The following is a 14,768-nucleotide window of genomic DNA, read 5'->3' as shown; positions in this document are numbered from 1 at the left end:
GCCATGCGCCTTGGTTTCCTCTCTAGGGGAGGGAACGGCTCTTGTGGGCACCCAGCTCTCAGCCAGAAGCAGATGTAGAAGACGGTGGGATCTGCAGCTGAATGTGCAAACCCCAAAGTGCTCCAGGGTCACGGTCGTGATTGCATTCTCTCTTTTGCCCTCTGGAAAAGAGCAGTGGTCCGAGTCCAGGAGGGTCACCCCCGTGTCCTGACCTAATGGAAGAACAGTGGGTCGGTATCTCCTGACATCATTGTATTTCCAACAAGAGCATTAAATCCTTGCAGGGAGGTAATTCCCAGCTTTCCGGTAAGGATAACATTGACAGTACCTAATTAAAGGGCACTTTTAGCCGGGGTAAACATTTATATTAATTTCCTTCTCACACAGATGTCTGGTAAACTGACCTCCTGAGGCAAAACCATCTGGCCTCAGGCGGGAGGAGGATCTCAGCCAGCATGAAGAACCTGACCATTCTCTTCCCGAATTGTTTCTCAATAGCTTTTTCTGTCACTGAAGTGGCAAACGTATGAAAGGCCTGTGGTATGGATATATAGGTTTTATGGGCATTTGTCTTAGATGACCTGCATAATTACACTGCAGGCTTGTGGCTGCAGGCTCCGTTGTATCGCTGCTTTCCATCACGTATTCTGGGATCGTCCACCTATAAAATTAGTATGGGCGGTAAGAAGCAGTAAGATGTTGCCTACTTGGATGGATTAAATTAAAATTCAGTAAGAAACAGAGCTTTGGGTGAGCTTCCAAATTACTTGCAGGATTGCACTGAGGAGATTGTTATGGTATCATTAACCTTTTTGGTGGGCGAACAGTCTGATGCAAGTTAGGTGGTTTTATTGCCTTGCACTGCTCTTTGTATTTTATGTACTGTGCTGCGTAATCTTTTGTTATTAAATAATAAGCAAAATAAAAACAGTTGTTTGTCACAGCCAGCTTGTTTTTCAGAGAATTTGCACACTTTGAAAGTTCAGTCTGTGTGATCTCCAGCCCTGTCAGGAGCTATTATATTGAAGCATCTTTTAAATTGTTAAGCTGGAGGACAAACCTAGACGTTATTGTGCACATCTCAGCTGAGAGCAGAGCGGATTCGTCAGGGAGCAGCCTCTGATGCCATGTACCTTGCCATTAGTTTTTGTCACAAACATGTCAAGATTATCTGCTTCCAGTGTTATATGTGTTGGCTGACATGAGCATTTGTAGATCTGCATAATTTTTGAAGTAGTTCGAAATGTGGATATAACACTCGGGGCTGTGTGAAATCTTTTTTTTCCCCTTTTACGGATCACATTGCTGTTCAGAAAGTTGCTTGTTTTGTTACTCCCTCCCACAAGTTACTGTATTAATTTGCAAAGTTCATAACGAAAGTGCCCTCAGCTAGAAATCGTCATAACTAGTGAACATCTATGGAAACAGTTGGGAAGACCAGGAGCCCCATCACTTTCCAGTTGCAACATTACGTTTTAAATAGAGGCCGTTGTTGCTTTAGCATATATGGAATTGTGTCTTAATGCAGGATATTGTTGTTATTTATGGAACTTGGCCACACTGAATTCAGTCTGGACTTTGATGGACAGGATTTTTCACGTGTCGTGTATATGTGCATGTGTGTACCTCAGTAGCCTTTTACAGATGAGGTTGTCATGCACGTTAAAAGTTGGATAAGATACTTCAGTTACTTGTTTTTTCAAGCTGCTTTTTTGATCATTAATACTCAAACCTATCCCAGCCTCAAAAGCAGTCTTGCTCTTCCACAAAGACACTTTTTTCTGCCCTCTGTGGTGCAGCCAGACAGCAGAAGGAGCCTGTATCTGTAGCCATGGCAGCCAGTAATTTATTGCTCCATATGGCTGGTGTGGCAGCAGCTGCTCTGGTTTAAGGAGGTCAGGACATCGGGGCATTTAAGAAACAAAACAAAACCCTACTATAAAACCTTTTTAAATGGTTTTGTGCAGTAATCGTAGGGTTTTCCATAGGCATAAGGAGAACCAAGGGAGAGAAATGAACTTTTCTTTTTATATATTTATAACTTTTATAACTTCTTTTCTTTTTATGCATTTTAATCAAAGACATTATTTCAGGAGGGAAATAAGTTTTTGTCTCTCTTTGCGATGGTTTTACCTTTTTTCAGTTTTCATCGCTAGTGTTTGTAGGTAGCACATTGTACCGAGGCCCAGCGAGCGGGGCTGTTCAGCCCACACGACAGTGACCCCTTCGGATCTGCACCGCAGCAGGTGCCCAGCAGCCAGAGCAGGAGCAGAATCCGACCCGCTGCTTTTGGATGCATGAGATGTAATGCTGAGAGAGTTCCTGTATTGCCCAAAGTGAACGGCAGCGCTATATTTCTAGTAATGAAGTGAAGATGTATGCTTTGTGGGCAATTATCATGGACCAGAAATACAACTTTAATTTCAGCTTTGGTGTGAGAATCACTCACTGCTGAAAAGTGGTATAGAAGGGCTCTTGGATTTAGCACTAAAGTTTGCAAATAGGCTTTTCATAAGCGTGAATCTTTTTATTTTCATTAGGGGACCATTTTAATTAAAAGGAAACTGGAATGTTTACTCTTTGCTTCCTATAGCTGTGATTGTTTTCTTCACTGTGTGAGCACATGTATAATTTGCTCTAAAAGAAATGTCAGCAGTTTCTGATTACCTTGTGAGTCTTACTCAACAGCTTGATTTTAATTGGGGGGAGGAAAGATTTCAGGGTGCTCCAGGGAGGTCTGATGTCTTTTGGTAGCAGGAGGAAATAGGTGCTATCTTTGGTACAGTGTTAATTGCAATAATCACTACTACTGGTTTACAATAAAGGTCCTTCATTTCTTACCCTCATTGATTTTTTTCAGTCATGTCAATGAAATACAGCCTGTTTGGTAATTAGCATCCTTCAGCTACATAACCTTTTGACATTGCTGCTTTTGTGTGTTTGTAAGTCACCTAAACAGGGTGACTTTTGGAAAACAGTGATTGACAGTAGGTAGGTAGTCTCAAATTTTAGGAAATAAGGAAGAAATTTCTTACAGTGAGGGTGGTGAAACACTGGCGCAGGTTACCCAGAGAGGTTGTAGATGCCCCATCCCTGGAAACATTCAAGGTCAGGTTGGATAGGGCTCTGAGCAACCTGATCTAGTTGAAGATGTCCCTGTCCATTGCAGGGGGGTTGGAGTAGATGACCTTTAAAGGTCCCTTCCAACCCAAACCATTCTGTGATTCTGTGAAAACTCTACAATTCAGGTTAGATAAAGGAAAGAGAAGGCCAGGCACATAGAGAGGAGTGCATCCATGCCTTCAGATATGTTCTCTCTAAGCCCAAAAGCCCACCAGGATTTGTACATAATATATAGTTTATGTGGGTCAAGAGTATCTCTTTCTTGAAATTTTTGATAGTTATGAAATATGACAAGAAGTATCTGTAGCAGAATAATGTGTTCTGGATCCTTCAGTGGTACAGCTGCTGAAGCATTCCCGTGGTTTCTTTTTGTTTAGATCTACTGTAAGGAGGCACCTTGGACTACTTTGGTTGCTGAAATGCCTTTCGGGTCTTGCAAAGCATTTCAGAGATGACCAGTTTCTGAACCTTTTTGGAGCTTAGTCAATATCTTGCATTTTAATATTGTCTTCTCCATCAGAGAGAATGATCTGAGTCTCCCCTGCTCATTCTCTGGGGTTTTGTTTCCTCCTGCTGATTATTTTAAATAAATAAATAAGTAGGAAAACAACCAATATCTGTGTGTTAACAGGGAAGAATGACTAATAGAAAAATGAGAAGAAAGATACTGCTTATCATAAGAGACTGTATCTCTGGAGACATAAATTGGTATTCATTAAGTTGTTTGCCTAGACTTAGTTAAAAGACGTACTTGAGGAGCTGTCTGAGCAGTGTTTCAGTAGAAAGCAAGTCATCCTCTTCGTGACTAGATACATCTAGATGAGGAGGAGAGACCAGAAAGCAGCACTAAATGATGGATTGAGAACAGCCTTCATGGCAGTAAGGAGACAACAGGCTATGAAATGTTTTTCAGAAAGAACAATATTTAACACTTAGCTGTAGAGTAGTACTGATCCATCTTTTCTCCCCAAATACGCAAGTCTTTTTCTTATCTGATGAAGAATTTTTAAAAATGTTTATGTTCAATTTCTGTCATTTTTCATTCAAGGTATGCAGGGTCCCCTTGCTTTTGATGATGATTTCTGTAGCTGGAGGTTAGAATTTCGCCTGTGAGGATGATGATATCCTGCGTGTATAATCTTACTGGTATCCTCAGTATATCATCAAATACAGGGAAGCAGTTGCAGAGCAGTGCTGGGTAATTCAGTGTGGCTTGTTTTTGCCATGTCCGCATTATTCCAAAAAATCAGTTGAGTCTTTTGGCTTTTGTAGTATGTGACGAAACCACCTATTTCAAAGACCTTCGGACTGAGCTGGGCCTGCGGACTGAGATGAGGTTTTGCTACTGTGCTTGTTGACAGGCATCTTTTCTTATTATCCTGAACTGGGGCAGATGCTTACAAGGGAATGTGTGTATTAATTATTGTGGAGTCTGTGGCTCTCCACTCTTTATCTTATATCTTTAAAAAAGTAATGCACAAGATAACACTGGCAAAGTGCTTCACTGTTTGGAGAGTGAATACTCTGTGTCAAACTCTTGTGCGTGGTGTAACTTTTCTGATATTCACCATCTCTTCTTTCCTTCTTTGCAGGTTAAGACCCCTGATTTCAACACAGCTTGCTAAAAAGGCTGCCACTGAAGAGGTATGTAAAGTTCAGCACTTCTCCTAGTGCAACAGTTGGAGTTTGGAAAGTCCCACAAGCCTTTCTCAGCCCGGCTCTGGTTATGTGGTACATACGGGCAAAAGAAATGAGAATCTTGTCTCTCTGATCAGACCAGGAGCTGGTTACTGCAAACACTGCAGAGCTGAGGTTGCCTGTTTTCTAACCAAGATTTGCCCTTACATATCCATCAGTAGCATTAGCACACTCTCAAAATGCCTGGTTAGACAGCAAAAAAGGGAAAACTCCCTGCAAGCACCTAAAAAGTTACATATCAAACAAGTGGGTAGGAGGAGTAGGAGGGGGCAGAGCTCGTGCCTGTTCCTCAGCACTTGGACCGTCCCTGCAGAGAAGGGGGACGATGCAAAACGCCGCTTCTGTGCAGCCAGCGCTGACCCCAGGGACGGGCTGGGCTTCTGCGGGAGACCGGTGAGGAAACACAGAGTGACAGCTTACCCTATATAGCATGGCTTACTCTTTGGTTTGTTTGTTTGTTTAGTTTAAAAATATAATGGTGCCATGGAAAAGTTAGTGCTAGTAACTGGCCACCGCCAGAAACCCTCCTTGGGTGGCTTTGTGCACCTGCATTTTCTGCCAAAGGGATCATGATTGTTATCGGAGTCACAGCGATAACTGCTTTCTTTCACTATTATTTTCACACTGTACAGAGTAGACATATGCATTTTGTGTATGATCTAATAACCGTCTACTGTGTATCTAAAAATGCTGTTCCTAATGTACCAGAGGTGTTTGTCCTTCTTTTTCCCATGAACATGTGACACTGACACCCTTTTGAAAGTGAACTGGTTAACTTAGGTAGTTTGACATGCTTTGACAGTTGCCCATCCATACATAAAGATACATGCCAAACTGAAGTCCAGGGTGTCTGGAAGAGAATTCAGGAAGTTCTATTTAAAGGTGTTGTTTGACTGTCTTATTTTTAAAATGACTAAACCCCATTGATTTTCAGAAACAGTTTGATATCCTGCCTGGGGAAATACATTTTCACTTCTTATGCTATGCTCATTAGAAAACTCTGCACATTTTTACAAGTATAGCAGGCTGGAAGTGGACATGATAATTAGAAGAAGGTCACATTTTAATTAGCATGGTGCAATTTTAAAAAATAATGACTCAATTGTAGCTCCTTTATATTCACCCACTTTTTCAGAGCAGATGGATACTTTTAAGTGTATAAATTGATATATATTATGACGTTGATTCGTCTCAAACTGTTGTGTCTATTTCTGCTTACACTGAAAACCTAGATGGACTCAATTTGATCACTCTAGAGGCAAAAGCAGTGGTAGGAAATATAAAATAAACTGGAGGGAAGTTCCTCTAAATAATATGATTAATTTGAGCATTAAAAAATCATTAAAACCTGTCTTTGAGTGATCCGAATATCTAAATACTTGATTTTCTATTAAAATTAATGGGTGTCTTTTGCCCTATTAATGAGCTATTGGAGCAAACCCTTAGGTGACTTTGAAAAGCTCAGGCAGATTCTTTAGGTTGACTGTCATGGTATATGACAAGTTCAGGAACAGCTTTGATGTTTGAATAATTAGACTATCAACTTTCTGGTACAGGGATTTTCTCTTATGGTGTATCTCTAAAGTTACAGGGATTCTGGGAGTTACTGCCTCCCAAGTAAAACATTTATAAATAAATGAAGAAAAACAAATTACAGCGCTGAATCAGAAGTTACTGCCAATGGAACTGGAGAAAATGCAGCAGTACATAGTTGTGTACTGTAATTTAAATCCTAAAGCACTGTAGGACTTTTCTTGTAGTAGGGACCAGAGGAGTTGGGATTTCCTGGTCTCCTTTGGACCATTCATTGTTAGGAGCACCTTACCACTGTCCTTCCCAAGGAAGCGGTCCCAGTTTTTTCCATCTTTCCTAGTAGGGGAGATAACTCTCAGTGCTGGTAACTGCTGACTAGCGACAGGTGCTGTTAAGTATTCCCTTCTCAAAATTGCTTACATGACAAAGCAGTGTTAATGGTTAATCTTTAATGTCCTTCAAGTTGCCACTAATGGGATGTCATTTTGGGCCACAGGCTCTAGTGTGCAAACCCCAAATAGTCCAAGTACAGAACGGAGGTGGAAGGCGCCCTGTTACAAAGCTGGTGGAGATGAAGCTCCTATGATGTTTCTTGCCTGGATGAGAGAGGGAGGTGGAGCCCTAGACTGAGCACACCATGGAAGTGAGAGCTCCAGAGAGACCAGAGCCTGGGCTGTGCTGGGACAGACCACGTTGCTGGTTCCTGCCCCATTCCCAGATCTGTCCTTAGTGAACCGAAGACAATATTGCCTTCTCCAAATTCACCTCTGTCTCTTTGCGTGTTGCCCTTTCTCTCCCTCCCTGCTGTGTCCTGCCTAACCTTGGAGCAGCTGGGGAGGTGCACGTACGGCACAGGTCCCGTCAGTGATCAATTCCCAAGTTAGTGTTTGGAGATCATTACTCTGATGAATTTCATAGGTAATGTTACAGGTGCTGTTGTGTATTATCAACCTAGTGCTCTGCTATCACATTTAGTGCTGTCTAAAGAGTGCTATTTGTTCCACAGCTCATTGTGCCTCCAAATAAATCCAACCAGAGCTGTCAAAACTAATACATGTTAGGTTTTTTCTGATTTGAAGGGTACATTTTTGCTATCATTAAAGTGTCAATAACGTCATTACTGTGTAATAGGCGTGGTGTGAGTCAAGCACAATGAGGAAAAGGTTGTAAGTTTTCCTGCAGAGCTCTACTGAGGAACTTTCACTCCCAAATTTCTCCTTACTTTGTGCTTGCAAGAGGCTCCTTGTTCTGCTGTTACCATCTCTGGATATTTCAGTCACCTGGCTATGAATTATGTGAAAACTGGATGTTTGTGCCTGACTTTCATTTGGGCAACATTTCTTTGAGCAACTTGCATGTCCCCTAGAACAGCTAAGCCTCTAGCACTGGGCATGGGCTTCCAGCTCTCCTGTCCCTATCATTTGGAAGCTACTAAAGTTTTGTACAAATATTGAACAAAAGGAAGGGCTGCTCTACTGTCCTCTCTTCTTTTTTGCAGGTGACCTTTCCAAATGCACAAGCAGAAGCCCCTGACTTAGAAAAAACAGCAGCTGTGCTAGTGGAGAGTGGCCCAGTAGCTTATAACCCTGACGAAGAGGTAGAAGAGGAAGAAATAGAAGAAGATGATGATCACTGCATGAGCGCCTTGCAGTTAATGGGAGGAAATGGTAAGCTGGGATGCTGTCTAAATTGCCGTCTACTGGTGCTGTGGGGTTTGTTATTGCAGGGCTGAGGACAGACAGGGTTCCCCTGCTTGTCCCTGCCCTCCTGCAGCTCGTCCCGTGCAGAGCTCCTGCCGCCTTTCAGGCATTGCCCATTCCTGTGGGAAAGCCTGGAGTCACCCCTGTCTGAAACCCGACCTTCTTAGAGGCTCCTCCTGAGAAAATTTTGCATCTTGAGCTTTAGGCTGAGAGGGCTTCTCAAGAACAAACCGATGTTAACATCTTCCTCAGCATTAGGTTTATTTATGTGTATCTGAGAAATTACAGGGGCAGTAACCCCGCCGTTAGCAATGCTCAGGGCTTGTTGCCTCCCGAGCTGAGCCACCCTGCTCCCGCCTGCTGCCTCAGCTGGGGCTGCAGCAACATCCAGATTGTCCGGGAGCCCTATGGATATGGCTGTCCAGCTCAAAGCAAAACGAACCGTCACACTCTGTTTCTGGGGAAAGTGTTAGGAGGAAAGAGTTCTTCACCAAATACAAAAATTGCATTGATAGCATACGGCATGCTGTATGGTACGCAGATGTGTGCTAATTTATTTGGGTTACCCAGCAAAGCCACTCATTTAATTTGATTTCTTTGCTGGCAGGAAAAGGCAGTATCCTCTCTGCTGCGGTTTTTCCTAGCTGGACATATCCACATTTATCCGTTATTAAAAACTTCCCCTTAGAAGTTAAGCTTTGAAAATACACAAAAATATTTTTAAAATGAGAGCTGCTAATTATGGGTTGCGAAAAAGCAAGATGGGAATAAGTTTCCTGCTGAAATGTTTACTGAAAAAATCTTTCCAGTACTATTAATTTAGCTTTCATGGACAATATGTATACATTTCACAAAAGTGTGTGTTGCTTTTAAATTGATTTCTCCACTGGAAAATAATTGCTGAACCGTAGGAAAAACAGTTTGTTGCCTGCATGTATTATTAGAATAATGTTCCCAAGAAAAGGCACCCATGTGGGGGAGGGTGGGTCTAAGTTTATTAATAAACCCCCCACAAAAATAGAATAAAGGTCACTGAGCTTTTTTTCTTTGTAAATGTTACTATTTTTAAACCATTCTGAGAACATTCCGCTACTCCCTGTCTGGTCTGGACAACAGCTGAAAAATCAGAGTTTAAAAAAAAAAATAAAAAGGAAAGGACTATTCCCAGAATTCAAATGCAGGTGTGCAGAGCTGCTCAGCAGAACAAATAACGCCTTTTTAACTGCCTTCTTCATGGGTTTTAGACCTGTCTGCCTGGAATAACTGCAGGAATTACAGATGGTGAACTTCACCTATTCTACACAAATTGTTATAGATTACACTTAATTCTGCTTCCGAGCATTTGCTTGACTCTTTGGATGAAATGAATGTGGAATATAAAGGTTAACTTTACTGAATGGTCATATGTAATAGTTATCCTTAGGTTCGACTTCGCAGCAGAAAATATTTGTTTCACTGCATTCAGAAGCACACAGAAGAGAAGTCGGTGCATTCGAAACACGCAGACATGCCTTCTGACACACACATCACACAGTCTTTGCACTCAGCATTGTTTAAGAAAACAAAACTGGATAAAAAAGTCTGGGCAAAATTTTAAGTTGTTCCTCTAGGAGTAAGTAGATACAGGAGATCTGAGTCAGATGCGTTGGTCGGGATTCGTTGCACGACTCCTTTGATGTTGATGGGAACTCTGAGCTATCTCTGAACCGTTGCAGTTTCGGCTTATAAATCCACGAATAATATAAACAAGGCAGCTTTTTTCTTGGTGGCTATGTCTAGTGAGAACCATGCCTACTTGTAAATGTGTGCTGCTGCTTATCAGCCACCGTGTTCCAAATTACTTGTGACAATCAGGCTTGATCACCTTAACCTCTAAATTAAACCAAGTATTTCACATATCCACGTGCCAAGCGTTCCTAAATGAGGGTCCAGTGACAAGTGAGAAGAGATACTTACATACGCATGCTTACAAATAATTTTATTTCATTGAGGAAAGTACATGCAAGAACTTTTTATTTAGCCCTAAGAAAATATATGGGTTTTTTTTTTAATGCTTGCTTAAGGCAAAACTTACCATCTAGTTACAGAGCAGGAAAACAGCCTGAAGGTAGGAATGCTTTTGTTGTATCTTCCATCTACCTGGAATATTTGCATTTTTACATGCCTTTGTCTTTGTGTGTTTCAGATTATGGCTGTGATATGGATGATGATGATGGCTATTAGCTCCATTTACTTCCAGAGGACATGGACTGTGTCTTGTTCCCAGCAAATCTTCAGTCTTCAAACTGTATGAATAGTGAAAGAAGCTGTCTATGGTCAGCAAATGTAATCGAACAATCCTTACTTTTGTAAAGCAATTTTAGGTTGGCATTGACTCTGGTCAGTTTATATTGACCCATAACCCAGCAATAACGTTTGGGTTGGTACTTGAATTTTTTTTTATTTTGGTGGATCATAGTTTGTGGATGAAATTAATGGGAGGAATGTTTCCAGAGAACAAAAGAAAAGAGACAAAATAGACGGTGTATGTGTGGCTGAAAGCAGCACATCTCTTATTTATGTGATTCTGCTTTTAGGCATGCTGTTGAAAAGGAGCAGATAGAAGGACAGATAGAAGGACAGGTAAAAATGAGAAGTGTGCCTGTTGATTATTTGAGTACGGTACCATTAGTTGTCTCACAATGCTACAACCAGAAGAAAGAAAACATTTCCAACCTGTATTGTAAAGATGACCCTGTTGTTATATACAAGCTTCCTTACCCAAGCCTATCAAAAATTAATGACAAGTTATGTATTTGCAGGGCAGTATCTGTTTCTCTGAAATGAAGTAAATAGTTCTTTATATTAATCAATTCATACATTTCTTAAAAGATACGACAATAGAAGGCAATGTTTGCAGTGAAGAATCGTCTTCCACTGCAAGTCCGGTGAGGTTCATGTGGAAGGAGGGAGAAGACCTGGGTGAGGCAAGAAGCGGAAAGAGCAAGCAGGTGACGATGCTGTGCTCACGTGCCTTTGCTGGGCATCCCTAGGGACAGCCAGGTCTTGCTGCGGTTGGTGTTGCTGCAGGAAGAGTCACTCTGGCCATCTCTACGGAGCTGCTCTTGTCCGACTGAGTTAGAGTGAAGGTCTGCTCCTGAGAGCTGCCCATCTCTAAAACCAGTTGAAAGAAAGAGAAAGCTAAGCTTTCTAATAAATAAGCTAGCATCTGCTTTGGCTGAATTTAATTTAATGTAATTTATTTAACTTGCTATGGGTAAATTAAAGGTCACCATGCAGCAGTCTGACTTTCGTGGCTCAAATCCCACCCTGGAACAGTCGCTGCTACGTGAATAATGGTGGAGCTCCAGCCCTGTGTGCCCCGAAATGTCAACAGGTGGGTCCTTCTCATCCAGATACATCAGCTCTCACAATGCTGTGGGAGCGGGGTCAGGGAGGGAGCCCCTGTTGCCAGATACCACCCTTTTGCCTCTGGCCTGCCTTTCCCTGGCACTGGTGGGTCCGAGACTCTCGGCTCAGCAAGAAATGCGCTGCACTCTGGATCATGGTCTTGATGACTGCAGCTGCAGGAGCCAAGATGTTTTCATCTCTCTCCTGTGTCTACTGACAATCATGAAAGCTGTAGTGCTGCAGGCTTGTCTTACACCAGGGAAAGATGGATATTTATCTTACCAACATGGTTTCTCTTAAGCCATCTGTCCTGGTCAGCTCGTCCTTGCTACTTTTCTTGAGGCACGCTCATCACTAAAGCACCATCCATCCTCCCGCTGTGGTGGGTGGATTGTGGCAGGAGAAGAAGCTGCCTTGGGAAGCTCTCTAGCTGCTGCCAGCCAGAGTAACGATGATGTCCATACCTGTGGTCGTCACCAAAGAGGGGAAGGGCCATATGGCCTTCCATACCTCTTCTGTCTCTCTCAGTAGCATGCATAAGAAGGATCATGTAACTAGAGCAAGAGCGAGTACTTTTTTAGGAGCAGACTTGGTATTATTTGGCTGGTAAATGTAGTTTGTTGGGTAGGTTGTATCTGCTAGTTATTTTTGAGCCCTGTATAGGAGTATTTCTGCAATGACTTCTTAAAAGCAGAACTTGGTAATAAAAATGCTGTAGTGAGGGCAATGGGAAGAAGAGCTCTTCTGAACCAGATTTCAGTTACTTAGTTTGCAGCACTTCAGTGGAGAAAAGAGATTCCATATAATTCTTAGGGGGAAAACTGGCATTTTCACCAAAAAACTATGGATTTTTTTCTGATACTTTATAAATACTGCACAGAAAATGATATTGAGGGAATAAACCTTTCTACCTCTCTTTTATCTACACTGTAAATTCAAAATCATGCTATAAGCAGACAATTTTTTAAAAAGTAGTTTGTTTTATCAAAGTTCATGCTCTGCAAGTCTTTGAGACAGTTGAGTTTGAGCATTTGGGTTTGAATTAATCTGCCAGTAGCACTATTACAAATACCCATACTCTCAGTATATTCTCAAAGCTTGGGTTTTATTCCAAGGTACGCATTATTCTCTATGCAGGAAATAAACATGCATAAATAAACATGCGTATGACTCATGTAGGTCGAGTGCTTTTCTCAGATGCATGATGTTGGCTTTTAAAGAAACCGCTAAGATGAATTCTTTATTGCTAAGGGTCTTTCCTCCAGTCTTCTGTGTAGATTTTCATTGGTTTGTTCCCCCACAGGATACTAAAACCTGCTGCCAGTGTAGTGATGTGCGGGAGCTGAGAGTCCACCCAAATAAACGCTGCTAGTAAATTTGAATTTCAGTATCACATTGCGTTTCTGAGAACATTGTTTCCTGCACTGGAAGTAGAAGATTGCAGTTTTTGAATGCTCTCATGTAATTTTGTTAGGAAAGGCTATTTTGTAGTCTGCTAGAAGGGCACTTGGAGAGAAAAAAAAAAAAAAAAAAGACCTACAATTCTATAGGATCTCAGTATTGCTGGTGAAGTTAATGGCATGGTTTCTGTACAGGAGTCCTAAAGGAAAGGCCGTGGTGTCAGATAGGCAGACTTCACTCTGAGCATTGTAAGGCTTCTTAAGCTATAGTGGTTATGTACATTTTTAATTTATTGGTGACTTACCGGGATTTTTATAATGTTCATTCCTTCTTGATTTAACTGAGCTCAGGAAATGTAAACAGATTAGAACATGCTAGTTTCTGTTTTTATAGCTAGTCATTAAAATGTAAAAAGATTAACACTGCATTGACTCTGTTTACTACTGTTGATGTATCTGGACAATTTTGTTGTATATAAGTGAGCCTAAATTCACTTGGAGTAATTTGGACCCTGCTTTTCTCAGGATTCTGATTATAATGAAGAGAGCTTATAAGGCTTCAACATTTGTTGTTCTTAGATCTTATTTGAACCCACACAAGCTGTATGTCATGGGGTTTGTTGCATAAAGCATGTCTCTTGCTGCAAGTCACTTCACTTGACAGGCAAAACCCTCCAGCTGTTGCATCCAGCTTGTCTGCCATGCAGCCTTTTAACACTCTTGTACTGTGGGAGTGAAAAATTAAAGAAATAAGGAAAATAATGGGATTCTTCACTATGGCGAGTGCATTTTCAGTGTCTTAATCATCTATGACATTTCTTTAAAATCACTGCGTTCAGTATAGCAACTTTTAAATGGTGCCAGACAGCCTTGTCTTGGGGGTTAAACATGTTCGTCGAAAAAGTTCTTGGCATCCTGATGGCTTGTTTGTATTCTTTGGATTGATTGAAACTCCAGTTGCAGATGTGTACAGTTAATGTAGAGTTTGCCTAATAAATGTTCTCTTTCTTATTTTTGTGTTGAATCCTTTCATTTGGTTTAGTTAGTGCTGAGGAAATTAAACCTGTTTGATGTAAGCATATGTGTCATCCTTACGCAACCACAATATGAGCCATGTTAAGCTTTTTTACTGTAATATATTTGCTGTAAATAAAAAGTAAAACCCTTGCATAACCCATCTTCTATGATGCTTTCATGCTAATTTCTGATTTTTCTGTCTTCATTCTGATGAACGTTCATTTTTGATTGCTGCATGATTGGTTGATAGTGGCCAAAATTTGTAATTCAGAGCTTTCTTTCGTCTCTAAAAGGGAAGACACGTCTAATCAGGCAAGTGTTTTTTACAAGATATTGTTCCACTGATAAATGTAGATACTTTCTGTAAACTGCGTAACATTAACAAGGTTTTTCCACTAAGCTACATAATTAACTGCTGTGGGAGCAATGTATAGTGTGTGTGTTTAGTGGAACTGTTCCAGTGCTTGTTTCTGAAAGTTGTATCTTGATAAATAAGGTGTGTGCCGAGTTAAAAATCATGTTATTTTATCAACGTCTGGTCGCCGCAGTTTGGAGGCCAAAATCCACATTTACCCTTTGTGCACATGGGTGTTTGCTGCTTTTATTTTTTTCTGGAAGGGGAGCTACTACGGGATCCTCAGGAGTGCCTACTGCAAAGTTTTAGCATACAGTAGGACAATTAAGAGTAGTTGTGATAAGGCAGTAAGTATGTGTCATTCCAGCATTTCACTGGGTTCCTGTACTCTCATCTAGGTGCACTTTGGCTCTCATTGACATCGAAATGCTCTTGTCTTAGTTTCTTTTCAGCTGTTCCAACCCTTTCCACTGGCAGTTGGGAACTTCTCCAGTGATGTCCATCACTGATGCTCTCTCACTCATAACATCTAAGCTGTTAAAAATTACTGGC

General features: G+C 41.3%; 1 protein-coding gene across 12 annotated transcripts in view; it reads left to right on the top strand.

The window, feature by feature from the left end:
* The window catches only part of BRF1 (BRF1 general transcription factor IIIB subunit), a 176,120-nt gene extending 162,265 nt beyond the window's left edge, over window positions 1-13,855 (top strand). For all 12 annotated transcript variants that reach the window (XM_087747900.1, XM_087747912.1, XM_087747908.1 and 9 more), the window contains 3 exons: window positions 4,716-4,767; window positions 7,853-8,021; window positions 10,240-13,855. In XM_087747900.1, the coding sequence (XP_087604026.1) occupies window positions 4,716-4,767; window positions 7,853-8,021; window positions 10,240-10,277 (259 nt within the window). In that variant the 3' untranslated portion in view covers window positions 10,278-13,855. The remainder of the gene's footprint in view (window positions 1-4,715; window positions 4,768-7,852; window positions 8,022-10,239) is intronic.
* Window positions 13,856-14,768: the final 913 nt, after the last annotated feature.

Source organism: Nipponia nippon, unplaced genomic scaffold, assembly GCF_047370975.1.
Source record: "Nipponia nippon isolate SJK-2023a ecotype South Korea unplaced genomic scaffold, ASM4737097v1 scaffold_11, whole genome shotgun sequence".
NCBI classification, from domain to species: domain Eukaryota; kingdom Metazoa; phylum Chordata; class Aves; order Pelecaniformes; family Threskiornithidae; genus Nipponia; species Nipponia nippon.
The sequence above is the reverse complement of the archived record's forward strand: the minus strand, read 5'-3'. Positions and strand labels throughout refer to the sequence as shown.